This window comes from Poecilia latipinna, unplaced genomic scaffold (assembly GCF_001443285.1).
Source record: "Poecilia latipinna isolate Pla-1442-1.1 unplaced genomic scaffold, P_latipinna-1.0 Scaffold951, whole genome shotgun sequence".
NCBI classification, from domain to species: Eukaryota; Metazoa; Chordata; class Actinopteri; order Cyprinodontiformes; family Poeciliidae; genus Poecilia; species Poecilia latipinna.
The window spans coordinates 289,622-301,269 of NW_015113567.1; the positions used below are offsets into that span (position 1 = coordinate 289,622).

At 43.0% G+C, this 11,648-nt stretch overlaps 1 protein-coding gene across 3 annotated transcripts in view; it reads left to right on the forward strand.

Annotated features, from left to right (window-relative positions):
• The window catches only part of aff2 (AF4/FMR2 family, member 2), a 199,996-nt gene that overhangs the window by 167,826 nt on the left and 20,522 nt on the right, over nt 1-11,648 (forward strand). For all 3 annotated transcript variants that reach the window (XR_001427063.1, XM_015049538.1, XM_015049539.1), the window contains exons 12-19: nt 89-194; nt 275-425; nt 513-728; nt 2,564-2,756; nt 5,281-6,204; nt 6,290-6,405; nt 10,360-10,600; nt 10,817-10,950. Coding sequence is in view for 2 of the 3 variants with exons in the window: in XM_015049538.1 (XP_014905024.1) it covers nt 89-194; nt 275-425; nt 513-728; nt 2,564-2,756; nt 5,281-6,204; nt 6,290-6,405; nt 10,360-10,600; nt 10,817-10,950 (2,081 nt within the window). In the remaining variant the exon portion in view is untranslated. The remainder of the gene's footprint in view (nt 1-88; nt 195-274; nt 426-512; nt 729-2,563; nt 2,757-5,280; nt 6,205-6,289; nt 6,406-10,359; nt 10,601-10,816; nt 10,951-11,648) is intronic.

The window sequence follows — 11,648 nt, forward strand, 5'->3', positions numbered from 1 at the left end:
CAGGAGCTGCAGAGAGCGCCTGCTGAAATATTAATAAAGTTGTGTTTTTTGTTTGTTTTGTTTTGGGGGTTTTTTGTCCTCTCTGCAGCCGGAGCCCCCTTCCACTAACAAGTGGCAACTGGACAGCTGGTTGAACAAAGTCCAGGCTCAGACCAAACCGCTGGTCCCCACACAGCAGGAGCATCATGGTGCAGGTTAGTGGAGAGCAAAACTCAAAGCACATTCTGGTTTGATCAAAAGAACAGAACAACTAATCCTGGGTAAATCTGTTAAGGCTCCATCAGCCAGGATCCGCAGACATTTTCTCCCCGGAATGAAGCACCAGGAGTGGGCACCGCTGCCAAGACCAAGCCCTGTGGGTCCGGCGGCACACCTGTCCCTGCTGCCCCCGCGGCGGAGCACAAAGACAGCAGGACCGGCTTCTGGTTCGTGTGTTTTCTTTATAAAGGAATGCTAGCCGGCCGCTCAGCAAAGTGTCAGTAGAGGTGAACTGTTGTTTCTGCTCCGTTCAGCCCGGGCAGGGAGAAGGCCAAAGCCAAGCTGGGCCAGAAGGCTTCCGGGGAGGGTCAGAGGTCAAAGATGAGGCTGTCGCCAGGCCTGCTGTCGGGGCAGGAGGTCCCGGCCCCGAGGAGGAACACCACCGGGAAGAAGCAGCCGCGCCGGGCCGAGAGGTCCAGCAGCGTGGAGGAGAACCAGAACCAGGCATGGAGCCGGACCAACCAGCACAGGTAACGGAGGAGAGGACGGAGCCGGCTGCTTTACACCTCTCAGAACCAGCAGGAGCCCGGACAAAAACACGAGTCGCACGGGGAATTTTCACTGCTTGAGGCTAAAACAGTTCACATGATCCAACCAGGCAGCTAACACACAGTTAAAACAAAGACTTTTAAGGTTTTCAGGTGTTTTTAATTCCCAAAGAGAGGAAAGAAAGAACAGATGATGATCATCAATAGGAGGGTTCCTGGAATATTTTGATGAGTAGTACTGTGTTGTTCTGATATTATCAAAACACAAATTACCACATAAAGAATGGTTCACCACTAAGATCAGAGCTGTGGCTGGACATTTAACCCCGACTGCACTGCAAAAACACAAAATCCTACCAAGTGTTTTTGGTCTGGCGCAAATATCTTAGTAAATTTGAAATAAGACAAGTAACTTTTCAGTAAGAAGCAGAAGCTTTTTGTAAGACAATAACGCCTTATTGATGAAAAAGTATTTGTTTTAAGTGAAATAATCTGAGATGTCTGTGTGAGTTTGTGCGACTCAAACTTTTTGATTGAAAAAAGATTCATGAGAAAAAATAAACTACACAGAATATAGAATATTAAATAATCAAGCCACAACAAAATGTTCATTTGAGTCGCATGCAGACATCTTATTTCCATCCTGTGACTGAAGCTGCTGCTAACTAGCTGCTAAGTTGCCTTTGCTAGCTTTATGTGTCTGTTGGTAAATGATCGCTGGTTGGCTGGACGATGTTTGTCTTCTCCACTTCTGTTGCACGATGCCATGTGCTTTCTGGGCTCTATACAAAATGTGATTTTCTTTTGTACATTTCTGTCATGATACGGATCTTAAATTTCATTCATAACCGTCTTTTAGAAACATCTTACATTTGAGTTGGTGAAACCTGTAGAAACCCTGTTAGCAGCTTCCTTTCATCTGAAACAGAAAGTTTAGTCAAAATGGTTGAAACTCGGACACAAGTGTGTGTATCAACAAGACAATAATCCCAAACACACACACATCCTCTCAAGCTACACACCCAAGCCGGTTTTGGAGTGGATAAATCAGGCTAACATTAACCTTCAGGAATGGCTCTGGCCTTCTCCGGTTTATGGGTTGTAGTAAAAGCCCAGATCAGGAAACTATTCAACCGTTATCAGTTTTACCATTTCTGACTAGAAGAGGGGTCAAATATTCACCCAGAGCTGGAAGCTTTGGCTACTTAGAGCGTTTGGTCAGTGTAGATCCCCGATGGGTTTTGGGAGAAAAACGTCACATGCTTCTTGTTTTTTAAACTCTGTGAAGTTTTATGTTGCATAAGCATCACAAAGCAGCTCAAATGCATTATAAAAAGCTCCAAAATCCAAGGAAATGATTGCAGATGATGAGTGTGTGTAAAGCGTGATGTAGTGGATTAATATTTAGTCTGAGGTTTTCAGGACTGTGATTTCCCACAGTGGATTTAGTGGAACCGACGTTGAACTCGTTGCTCAGCTTGACTTCAGGCCAATTAGCAGAACAAAACCACCTTCCTGTTTCCTTTCTTGTTTCTCTCTCCCTCACTCACTTATTCCTCTCCTCTCTTGCATCCTAAACTTCCAGACTAGTTCAGTTAAACTCATGCTGTTTTCAATTATTTCACCCCGTTGCATTTATTTATTTATTTATCTAGTTTTCCATTTTGAACACCCATTCACCCCCCGGAGTTAGCCCAGGCAAACATTCTGCTCAGCTGTTTGGCAGCGATCAGTAACCGGGGTCGCCGCGCCTCGCTGCCGGCTTGATCTTAACTCGGAGCGCCGTGCTTCCTGTTGTTTGTGTCTCCTCTAACTAGCCCTGCGGCGAGAGAGAAGGACCTGTTGCCCCCGCCTCCCCTGGAGCACCAGAACCCCCCCAGGCCGCGGGGGAAGCCTCTCAGCGGGAAGACGGCCCCGAGGAAAGAGCCTCGCAGTGCCACCAGCTCAGCCACTCCACCAGCAGCGCTGCAGCAGACCCCCGTGCCTCTTCCTGCTGTCACCGTGAACCAGGTCAGCGTCGGCTCTCCACTCAAAACACCTCACCGCCTCTTTCCAACATCTGGAAAACTCAGCACCGGGTCCGGCATGTGTAGCAGATTGTTCACGCATTCTGACGGAAACGCTTTGGTTTCCAGCATGAAGATGGCATTTTCAAATGTGAATCGTGGATCATAGCTTTAGTTTTGTGGCTCAACCAGGATTTATGCAGATGAAGAGACAGAAAAAAAGTTTTGCTGAATTGTCACCAAAAAAATGCATCATAATAAATCAGGAGTCATTAGCTGCATTTCCATGACAAATTTGTATAAAACTTTGTCAATATTCCAATTTTGCAATTGCAACGTTTCCATTTAATAAGAAACATAATGAAAATCTGTGAATAAACCTGATCATGTGATAAGTCATAAACACTCTGCACCATCATCTTCCTACCACTTCCTGTTGTCTCTTCGTGTTTTCCTCCAGTAGTAACATCCTGTTGTTGGTCATGCAACCTGTTTGACGCAAAGAAAAGATTTTCCACTGCAGCTTTGCAAAATACTCTAATTTTGATACGGCTGAAGAACCAACTCATCCTAAAAACTCTTTATCAAAAGAGTTCTTTCTAAATTGCTGTGTTTCCGTTAAGCTAATTTATTTTTGTAATTCCAGCTGCGCAATTTTATGGTAAGTATAAAAGCAGCTGTGTTTTTAGTGATTAAAGACTGACGTGTTAAACATGTTGCACCAGTTTTGTTTTCAACAACTTGGATGTGTTCATAAAGAAAAATGAACGCATGCCTAAATCTTCAATCATTTTAGATAAAAGTTTTTTTTGTTTGTTTTGTTTTTTTAATAAAAAATAACTTTTTGAGGCTTCATTTCTACTATAAATGTAAAATGATGATGCAAGATTCAACTACGTACAGATAAAACTTGCATTTGAATTTCTTCAGTCAGGACAGGAAAGCTGCCAAAAAGTTAGAAAATAATTTTTGCAATACTTCACTACAACTCGTCTATGATACAAACCCCCCAATAAAATAAACAGATGTTTGTGGTTCTAAAGTGACAAAACCTTAACATATCCAAAGTTTGAACACTTTTAACACATTAAAAGCAGCAAAGTTTTACATCTTTGTCAGAAAAGTACTGTTTATGTTTGCTTTGTTGCGTTCACAGGAGACAAAAATCTCAACTCGAAGCATCAAGGATTCACAAACGAGCTCTCCTTCTCAACAAAAGCAAACTCATCTATGAAGGAACTGGTAGATAAGAAACATTAGACGCATCTTTTAATTTGCATGTGCCGAGCAGACGGCCGTCCGCTCGGCTGTGTGACTCGTGCGCACTGAATGTTGGTGACATTCGGAGTCACACAGCCAAAGCATGTTTCTTTTCACTTCACAGATTAGTAGAACAAGCTGGCAACTTGTGCCGCATAATTTGCATGATATTATCGCGTTTGGTGATCCAGTTACAGGCTTTGTTTTTGATTGTAATGTTTGTCTACAGCAGATCTCTTTTGTTGGGGAGTTTAGGAGTGCATCAATTCGTGGTAAATAAGCCGGATTGTTTCAGCAGGTTGATTGCCTTTTCTAAGGCAGTCAGGATTTTTTCTTTTTCCTCTAGACTGCAGAGGGACATATAAAATACAACCGTCAAGATAACTAATATTATTGTATTGATAAAAGCTTTTTTTATCTGTGAACTTCCAAATTACATCAATGGGTTTCTCATGCAAAATTAACAGATCACCTCACTTTTCCCCGCTAATGTACAGTTGTGAATTTATTGGAAATTTTCTGCAAATATAATCTAAAGCTTTACTAATGCCTGCATGCAGGTGGCAGTATTCCTTTCTTCTGCTGTCTCAGCCTAACTAGATCACAAACTATAACTTGACATCGATATGTCGGGTTAAAAAATGTCTTGTAAATATTTCTAAATTAGCTCCACAAAACCAGTGATTTTTAATTGTAAAAAATAAAATAAAATCTCAAGATATTCAATATTTTTTAATTTTAAAGCCCAGTATTATATGTTTTCCAGGTACATTGAGCCACTTATTCATTTATATTACCTTCAGTTGTTAAAGTGCTGCATAAATCAAATTTGACTGAGCAAGGTCCAACTAGGCGTTTTGGATGGCCGAATGGTTGCCATGGAGATTAAAGGATTTCGCAAACATGCATGAAAGACTCAATAAAACACACTTCAGGTATGTTTTTGATGACGGAATAACTTTATAATATGAAGTAAAGATCAAAAACTTTAACTTTACATGACACTGCCCCTTTAAGAAGTGCTAAAGGCAGGTACAGCTGTTTATTAATATTTTAACAGTTTAATGAGTTTTATCAGTAAATTCTGACACAACCGTCCCTCTGAGAACATTCATGATCCTGATGTGACCCAAAATGAAATGAGTTTGACATGCCTGCTCCAGGGGAAACGACTCAAACCATGTGGGATTTAATATGACTGACTAAACGTCCCTCTGCTTCTTTTTTTTGTTTGTTTGTTTTCTTTTTGCTGTTGATCCATGTAACAGGATAAGAGGAAACACAGAGGTCCCAGCACCAAAATCACACCGAAGTCCAGGGAATTCATCGAAACAGATTCCTCCTCCTCCTCGTCGGAATGCCAGTCGGATGGCGAGGAAGCCACCAAGATCCTGTCCATGCCAGCCCCGTCCATCAGCGCCCAGATGCTGGCCACCGTGCACAGCCACGCGCCTCTGCTCCCGTGCCTCGGCTCTGCTGCAGGGGCGGGAAGTCTGGGCACGTTCGCCGCAACTGGACTCCGAGTCAAAGACGGCGTCAGCACAGTCGGCAGCGGAGGTGATGGCGTCAGCAACGGCAACCTGCTGAGTATCGGCAACATAAGTGCTTCCTTTGGGAACTCGGTTCCCGATCCCGGAGGGTCCGGAGGGCAGGGGAAGGATGCGGAGCCCGCGTCACCGCCGTCAAACGTGGGACACGATGTGGCTCTGTCCCCTCTGAGGGAATATCACGAGGTTCAGAGTTTGTGGGTGAAAATCGACTTGAGCTTCCTCAGCAGGGTGCCGGAGCAGACGGCGGGGGAAAGAGCCAGGATCGGAGTTGTAGAACGGGAAGGGAACGCGGGGAGGGACAGGGAGAGGCAGAAGCTGACAAAGGGGGAGAGACAAGAAGAAGAAAATGAGCGTTTAGTGAAGGACAAAGAAAGGCAAGGAGAGAGGGAGAGGCAGACGGACAGAGAGGACAGGGAGAGGTTTGGATTTGGGGAAAGGGAGAGGACTGTGGCAAGGGACAGAGAGAAGATTAGTCAGGGTATGGGGGTACTGGATAACCCCCCTGGGCAGGAGCAGGGTAATCCCAGGCTGGCTGGGCGGACGGAGAGACTGGAGAACGGAGGTAAACACAGAAGGCAGGCGGCCGCAAACATGGTGGCTCCCACAGAAAAACACACCAGCAAGAGCAAGAGGAAACACAAGGTGCTGATTAAACTACGGCCATGTTGATCCCCAAACCGTCCGGTCGCTCCTCAGCTAACTCACTGTCCCTGTCCTCTGTTCCCAGCTGGACCACGGAGAATCACCGGTCAAGTGTAACAAGAAGCTGCGCCTGGACAAAGACTGCCTGCTCCTCCCACCATGCATCTCTCCAATACACAACCACAAGAGCAGCTCTGCAGAGTAAGTTCTGATGTGGGAACACCAGACATGCATCAATCAATCAATCAATCAATAAATCAATCAATCAATCAATCAAGCAATCAATCAATCAAGCAATCAATTAATCAATCAATTAATCAATCAATTAATCAATCGATCAATCAATCATTCAGTCAGGAGCACCTATCTACTACTGCTGGTCCTCAGGTTAACTCACACAGAAAGCAAAACTGATGTAAAGCTGTGAGGTGTGATGATTAAAAGGGCTAAAAATTAAGAGACGCTCATGTTAACTACAATAACTATGACATTTATAAAAAAGATTGTGGCAAATTTTAATCTAACTTAAATAGATAAAGGCAAATTCAGACAAAAGTAGTGGTCACATAAACTGCAAATCTAAACCACACTACATCGACATTAACAATGATATCGGCCTGTTTTCTTAACATATCAGAATTGGTCTGATGAGTCAAACTGAGTCGATTTTAACAAGCCATGTTTATTTCCATCTTGTTGTTGTTTGTGTTTCTGGAGGTAGATGGTCATGAGCTTTTTGTTTGGTCACCATGACAGAGAAGTAATAACAATGATGAGGTCGTTGTTTCGCGGTTTAGAAAGGGCAGGAAAATGTATCCAACGTATAGAATATCTATGATATTGGTAAATATCGGTTAGCAGTCATAACAGAAATGTTAACATCGGTAGATCTGTCACGACAACAAATATTACTGCTTGATAAATTGTCCCAGAAGTTATTGCGATAATTAATGTAATGAAAATGGCAAAATAATGCAAGAACACATTCTCAAAGGTGAATAAACTTTAAATTGTAATGAACATTTAACACATTTAAATATCAAACGAGAGTATTATGTCGTCTCCAAAACACCAGACTGAAGACTTTTAGTAATAAGTTAGTTGGTAGAAAGAACAAAGAAAAAACAATAAACCATGCAAATTAAAATGATTGAGGTCATTTTAATTTATCATGTGATTAATTGATTTATCACTTGTTACAGGCCTAAACATCAGATATCAGCATCGCCCCAAATGTCCATATCTGTGCATCTCTAGTTCTCTACTCTGTTGTTCTAAACCAGTTCTTCTCAAATCAGCTTCTTACAGTTTTTTAAAAGCCTTTTGCCACGTTCAGTTGGATGAGAATAAACAACATTCAGGGTTTTTTTTTTGTTTTATGTTTTTGCTCTTTTGGGCTTCACTTTTACTTCCCTCCAGAAAATGAAAAACAGCCCAAGGTTCTCATCGTACTTCAGCTCCTGTTCCCTGGTTCTGAGATCAGGTCCTCAGCTCCTTGTTTTTACTGCTCTTGTGGTGTAAAGAGGCAGATGACACCTTCTGTCATAGGTGTCATCTGTGGTGTGTTAGAGATTCGTGTGAACTGGAAGACGGCGCTCCCGGTCTGTTCCCTGTACTGAGCAAGCCGTCCCCAGGGGAGGGAGAGGTTATCCAATGACTGTGATGCTGAGCGGGTCTTTTTGGCAGCGCTTCATATTTTTCACTGCACCAATGAAGCTGCCACACAAGGCGACTTTCATTCACAATGTGACACAGGAATGACAAAGCGTGAATTTCAGCTCTCCGTGTGAATTATTTAAAAACAGACTAGGCCGCCTGTCGCTGTAAATAAGCTCCTGTGTGACAGCTACAGAGGAAATATTTTTATAGCATCTGGGGCTTCTTAAAGAGGCGCGGGGGAGGAGGACGGGGTGACCGGGGGTTGAACCTGTGACACTGTGTGATTGTCACCTCGCTCTGTTTATCATCCGGGAGGCTTTTCGGCGGAAAGCTGCGAACGGGGCGATGAGATCATCAGGCTCAGTCAGCAGCTTCCTGCGACGTTTGGCAGGTGTTTCCCTGGCTGGACTGATCACTCTGATGCTCAGGAAGAATTCAGATCTACCTCAGGAAAACAACGCAGCATGGTTTTACAACTGAAGACGAAATGTGAAGAAATTAAAAGCCTCCTCTTGATCACACTTAAATGGTTCAGATTATCACCTTTCCAAGTCGGGCAGAATGCACAGAGTAGTTCAGTTAAATAGTTATATACATTTTAACGTTAAAATTTTTTAATGTGATTAATCGCATGTTAGTGTGTTTTTTGTTGGGTTTTTTTTACATGCAAATGTTCCTAGTGGAACCTTTGTATTTGCGCGTTTTTGGTACACCCGTAAATCTGGCGCACAGACGACATCCACTAACAACGATGGATGACAAGGTTGCTTCTCTTGGCCCATTAGGGGTTAATTTTTTAAGAAATCGTCTGATGAGATGCTGGAAAACACTGCTGATGTGCTAAAAGGAGTTAGCCTGTTAGCAAAGTTATTCAAACCTAAGATAGCATCTCAATGCTAACCATGTAGCATCAGCTAGTGATGTAAACCACAACCTTTTTGAGTAAGTTACATCCTGTAGCTTGTTGTAAATGGGGATATTTTTCAAGAACAATATTTGGATTTGTGGCACTGTAATTGCTTTGCCATAAAGTCACAACCCTACAGTTGTCTAAAAAAATGATAGATTTTTTTATATAATAATCTTTAGCTATATCACAATAGTACCACAAAATATTGCGATAAAGTTTTAAGTCCATCTCGCCCTGTGAGCTTTCAGTGGGTTTTCCTCTCCCAGGAAGCTTCTCTTTGCCTACTTCATGTTGGGTTCAGGTCCAGTTCAAGCAGTTTCTACATTTTTAAATCTTAAAATAATCAGCCTGGGTGTGGTGAATAAAACTGAACTGACTAGTCACAGTTAATTATTTAACACGGGCCAGAATTATATTCTCACTGAAGGCAAAGTTGTTTTGCACCTCCCCACATTCTCCCATATATAAAAATGAAGCAGCTTTATCTCTTTTCGTATTAGATTTGTCTCAGTGTTGGGAACACAAGAGCAATAAAAGAGCTTGTTGATCATAAAGCCATATATTACTGTGAGTATATAACTCAACAAGATATACAGAGAGAAAAAAATATCCTGTTAGGGAGGAGAAAACTTAACACCTTACGCATGCAAATTAGAATATCCAAAACACACATCAGTTATGCTGCACGCAGGCACAAAGGCATACACACCCTCAAATATCCACACACACATGCACACACACACTCTCTCTCTCTCTCTCTATACTGCAAGTAATTAGTCTTTGTCTGCCTTATTTTGTATATCATCTCTAATGTCGGTGCCTGGGGCCCTGTTCTGTGAGCTCAGCAACTTTCTAGCTGCATCAAACCCCCCAGAGTTTCCAGGGAGAGGAAAAACATAAAAATATTATCACTTGTGTTGCAAACAATATGAGTCACCGGAGCTCCAACAAGGCGGCCGAGGGAATAATCACGAATGTGCAGCAAGGGGACGAAAAGTACAGTTTTAGAAGCCGTGAAATGGTTTTCCGAATGTGATATTTAAATCTCTGGACGACTCCGATTGGTCCAGTGAGGAGAAGTCAGACTGATGATGAGAGAAGTTTTGTCTGGTTGTTTTAAGCTCCTCCAGGAGTTTTTCCACTCTGGGTTTTCTCCTCAAGGTTCGTTTAAGCTGCTGTTGTTCCACATTATGTTCCCCCAAGCTGCTTTGGCTTCCAGCTGTACAACGCCTTTACAAACCCACAGGCAAAGCTAGAAAATATGTAAAGACACATCGACTTTTAGAATGTTTTTGTTCGTTCACTATTCAATAATTGCTACATTATTTTAGCATAATTTCTATCTCATGTCTCATTATTTTCAGTTCGATTCTTGTCAGAAACGTTTCAGTTTCGTGCTATGCTAGCTATGCTAGCTATGCTAAACTTCACAATCACATCTATTTAGTTTCTCACTCTGAGCTTGAAATGGATCTGGGGTGTAAAGTTTTTTCACACTCATAAAGCTGTTTTTTTTTAACATAAGTAAACCAGTAATAAGAACATATGAATTAATCTTCTCTATCGCCCTTGTTGTTGGCGTTCAGCGGCTCTCTGAACAGGAAGCAGACCCGGCGGCGTGACGACAAGCTGCTGCCCCCGCTGCTGTCGCCGCTGTCCGACGAGCCCCCCCGCAAGCGGGCCTGCGACGGCGGCCCCTCCCTCACCGAAGAGGCCGGTGCGGTGGGGATGCTGCCCTGCTCGGCATCCTCTTCTGCCGCCGCCGCCTCGTCGCACAGACACCGGCGGGGCGAAGGGAAGGCGACGGCGCACGCTAGAAACGGCGGGGTAAGTGTTCTCCTGGAGGTCAGCGAATATGAAATGGCCTGGATTTATTCACATTCTGGTAATGCAGGACCTGTAAGTTTAATGGCACACTCAGAGAGCAGGAATGTGGCCGTTAAAACTAAGTGGAAGGACAACGGTTGCGTTTAAGTGGCCATCTAATTGTCATGCAGGTTTTTATTGTCGAAACTATGAATATCAATGGCCTCTCCACCTCAGGACATGGACTCCCACTGCGATAAACCTGGCGGAGACGGTTACCATGCCAACGGCCACTCGGACTCCGAGGTGTGGTCCGAGGCGATGATGGGCCAGTCCGAACCGCGAAGGCCGAGACTGTCGTTCACCGACACGTAAGTAGACGCTCACGCAAATATGAGAGTTCAGCGACATGCAGCTCATTAGCTGCTCTCCTTATGAAGACGGTTTCATCTGGAAAACCGAGGTAGAGCGGAAAACTGTCTGCTGGACAGAAAGAAGCAGGTTTTCCATGTGCAGAGCCTCACAAAGGCAGCTGCAAAAACTCAACATTTTAGTATTTCTGGTCATGTTTCAACATCTTGGTACACTTAAAGTAAGACTAAACCTAACTTACAAGTAACTTTTCAGCGAGATCTAGGAGCTTAAGTCAATAATTTAGTAATATTGATAATAAATTACTAGTTTCACTGGTAGATTATTTGATTTGTAACATTGGAAACTAAACCAAAACCATTTGGCAAGATTTTGTGTTTTTTGTTTGTTTGTTTTTTCAGTGTAGCTCTTGGATTTTTTTCTCATTATGTCACTTTAAAACCACAAACTACTATTTAATTTATTGGAATTTTATAAAACAAGCATAAAGCAGCACATTTCAGACCCTTGAACATTCATCCCCCTAAATAAAACCCAGAGCAACTCAGATTTACCCTGGCTGTTAAGTGTGGCCCAATGGTGTACAACAGTGGTCCCCAACCCCCGGTCCATGACCAATTGGTCATGGACCAATTGGTACTGTGCCAGGCAAGAAATAATTAAATATTTCTGTTTTATGTATTATTTGAGTCTGGAG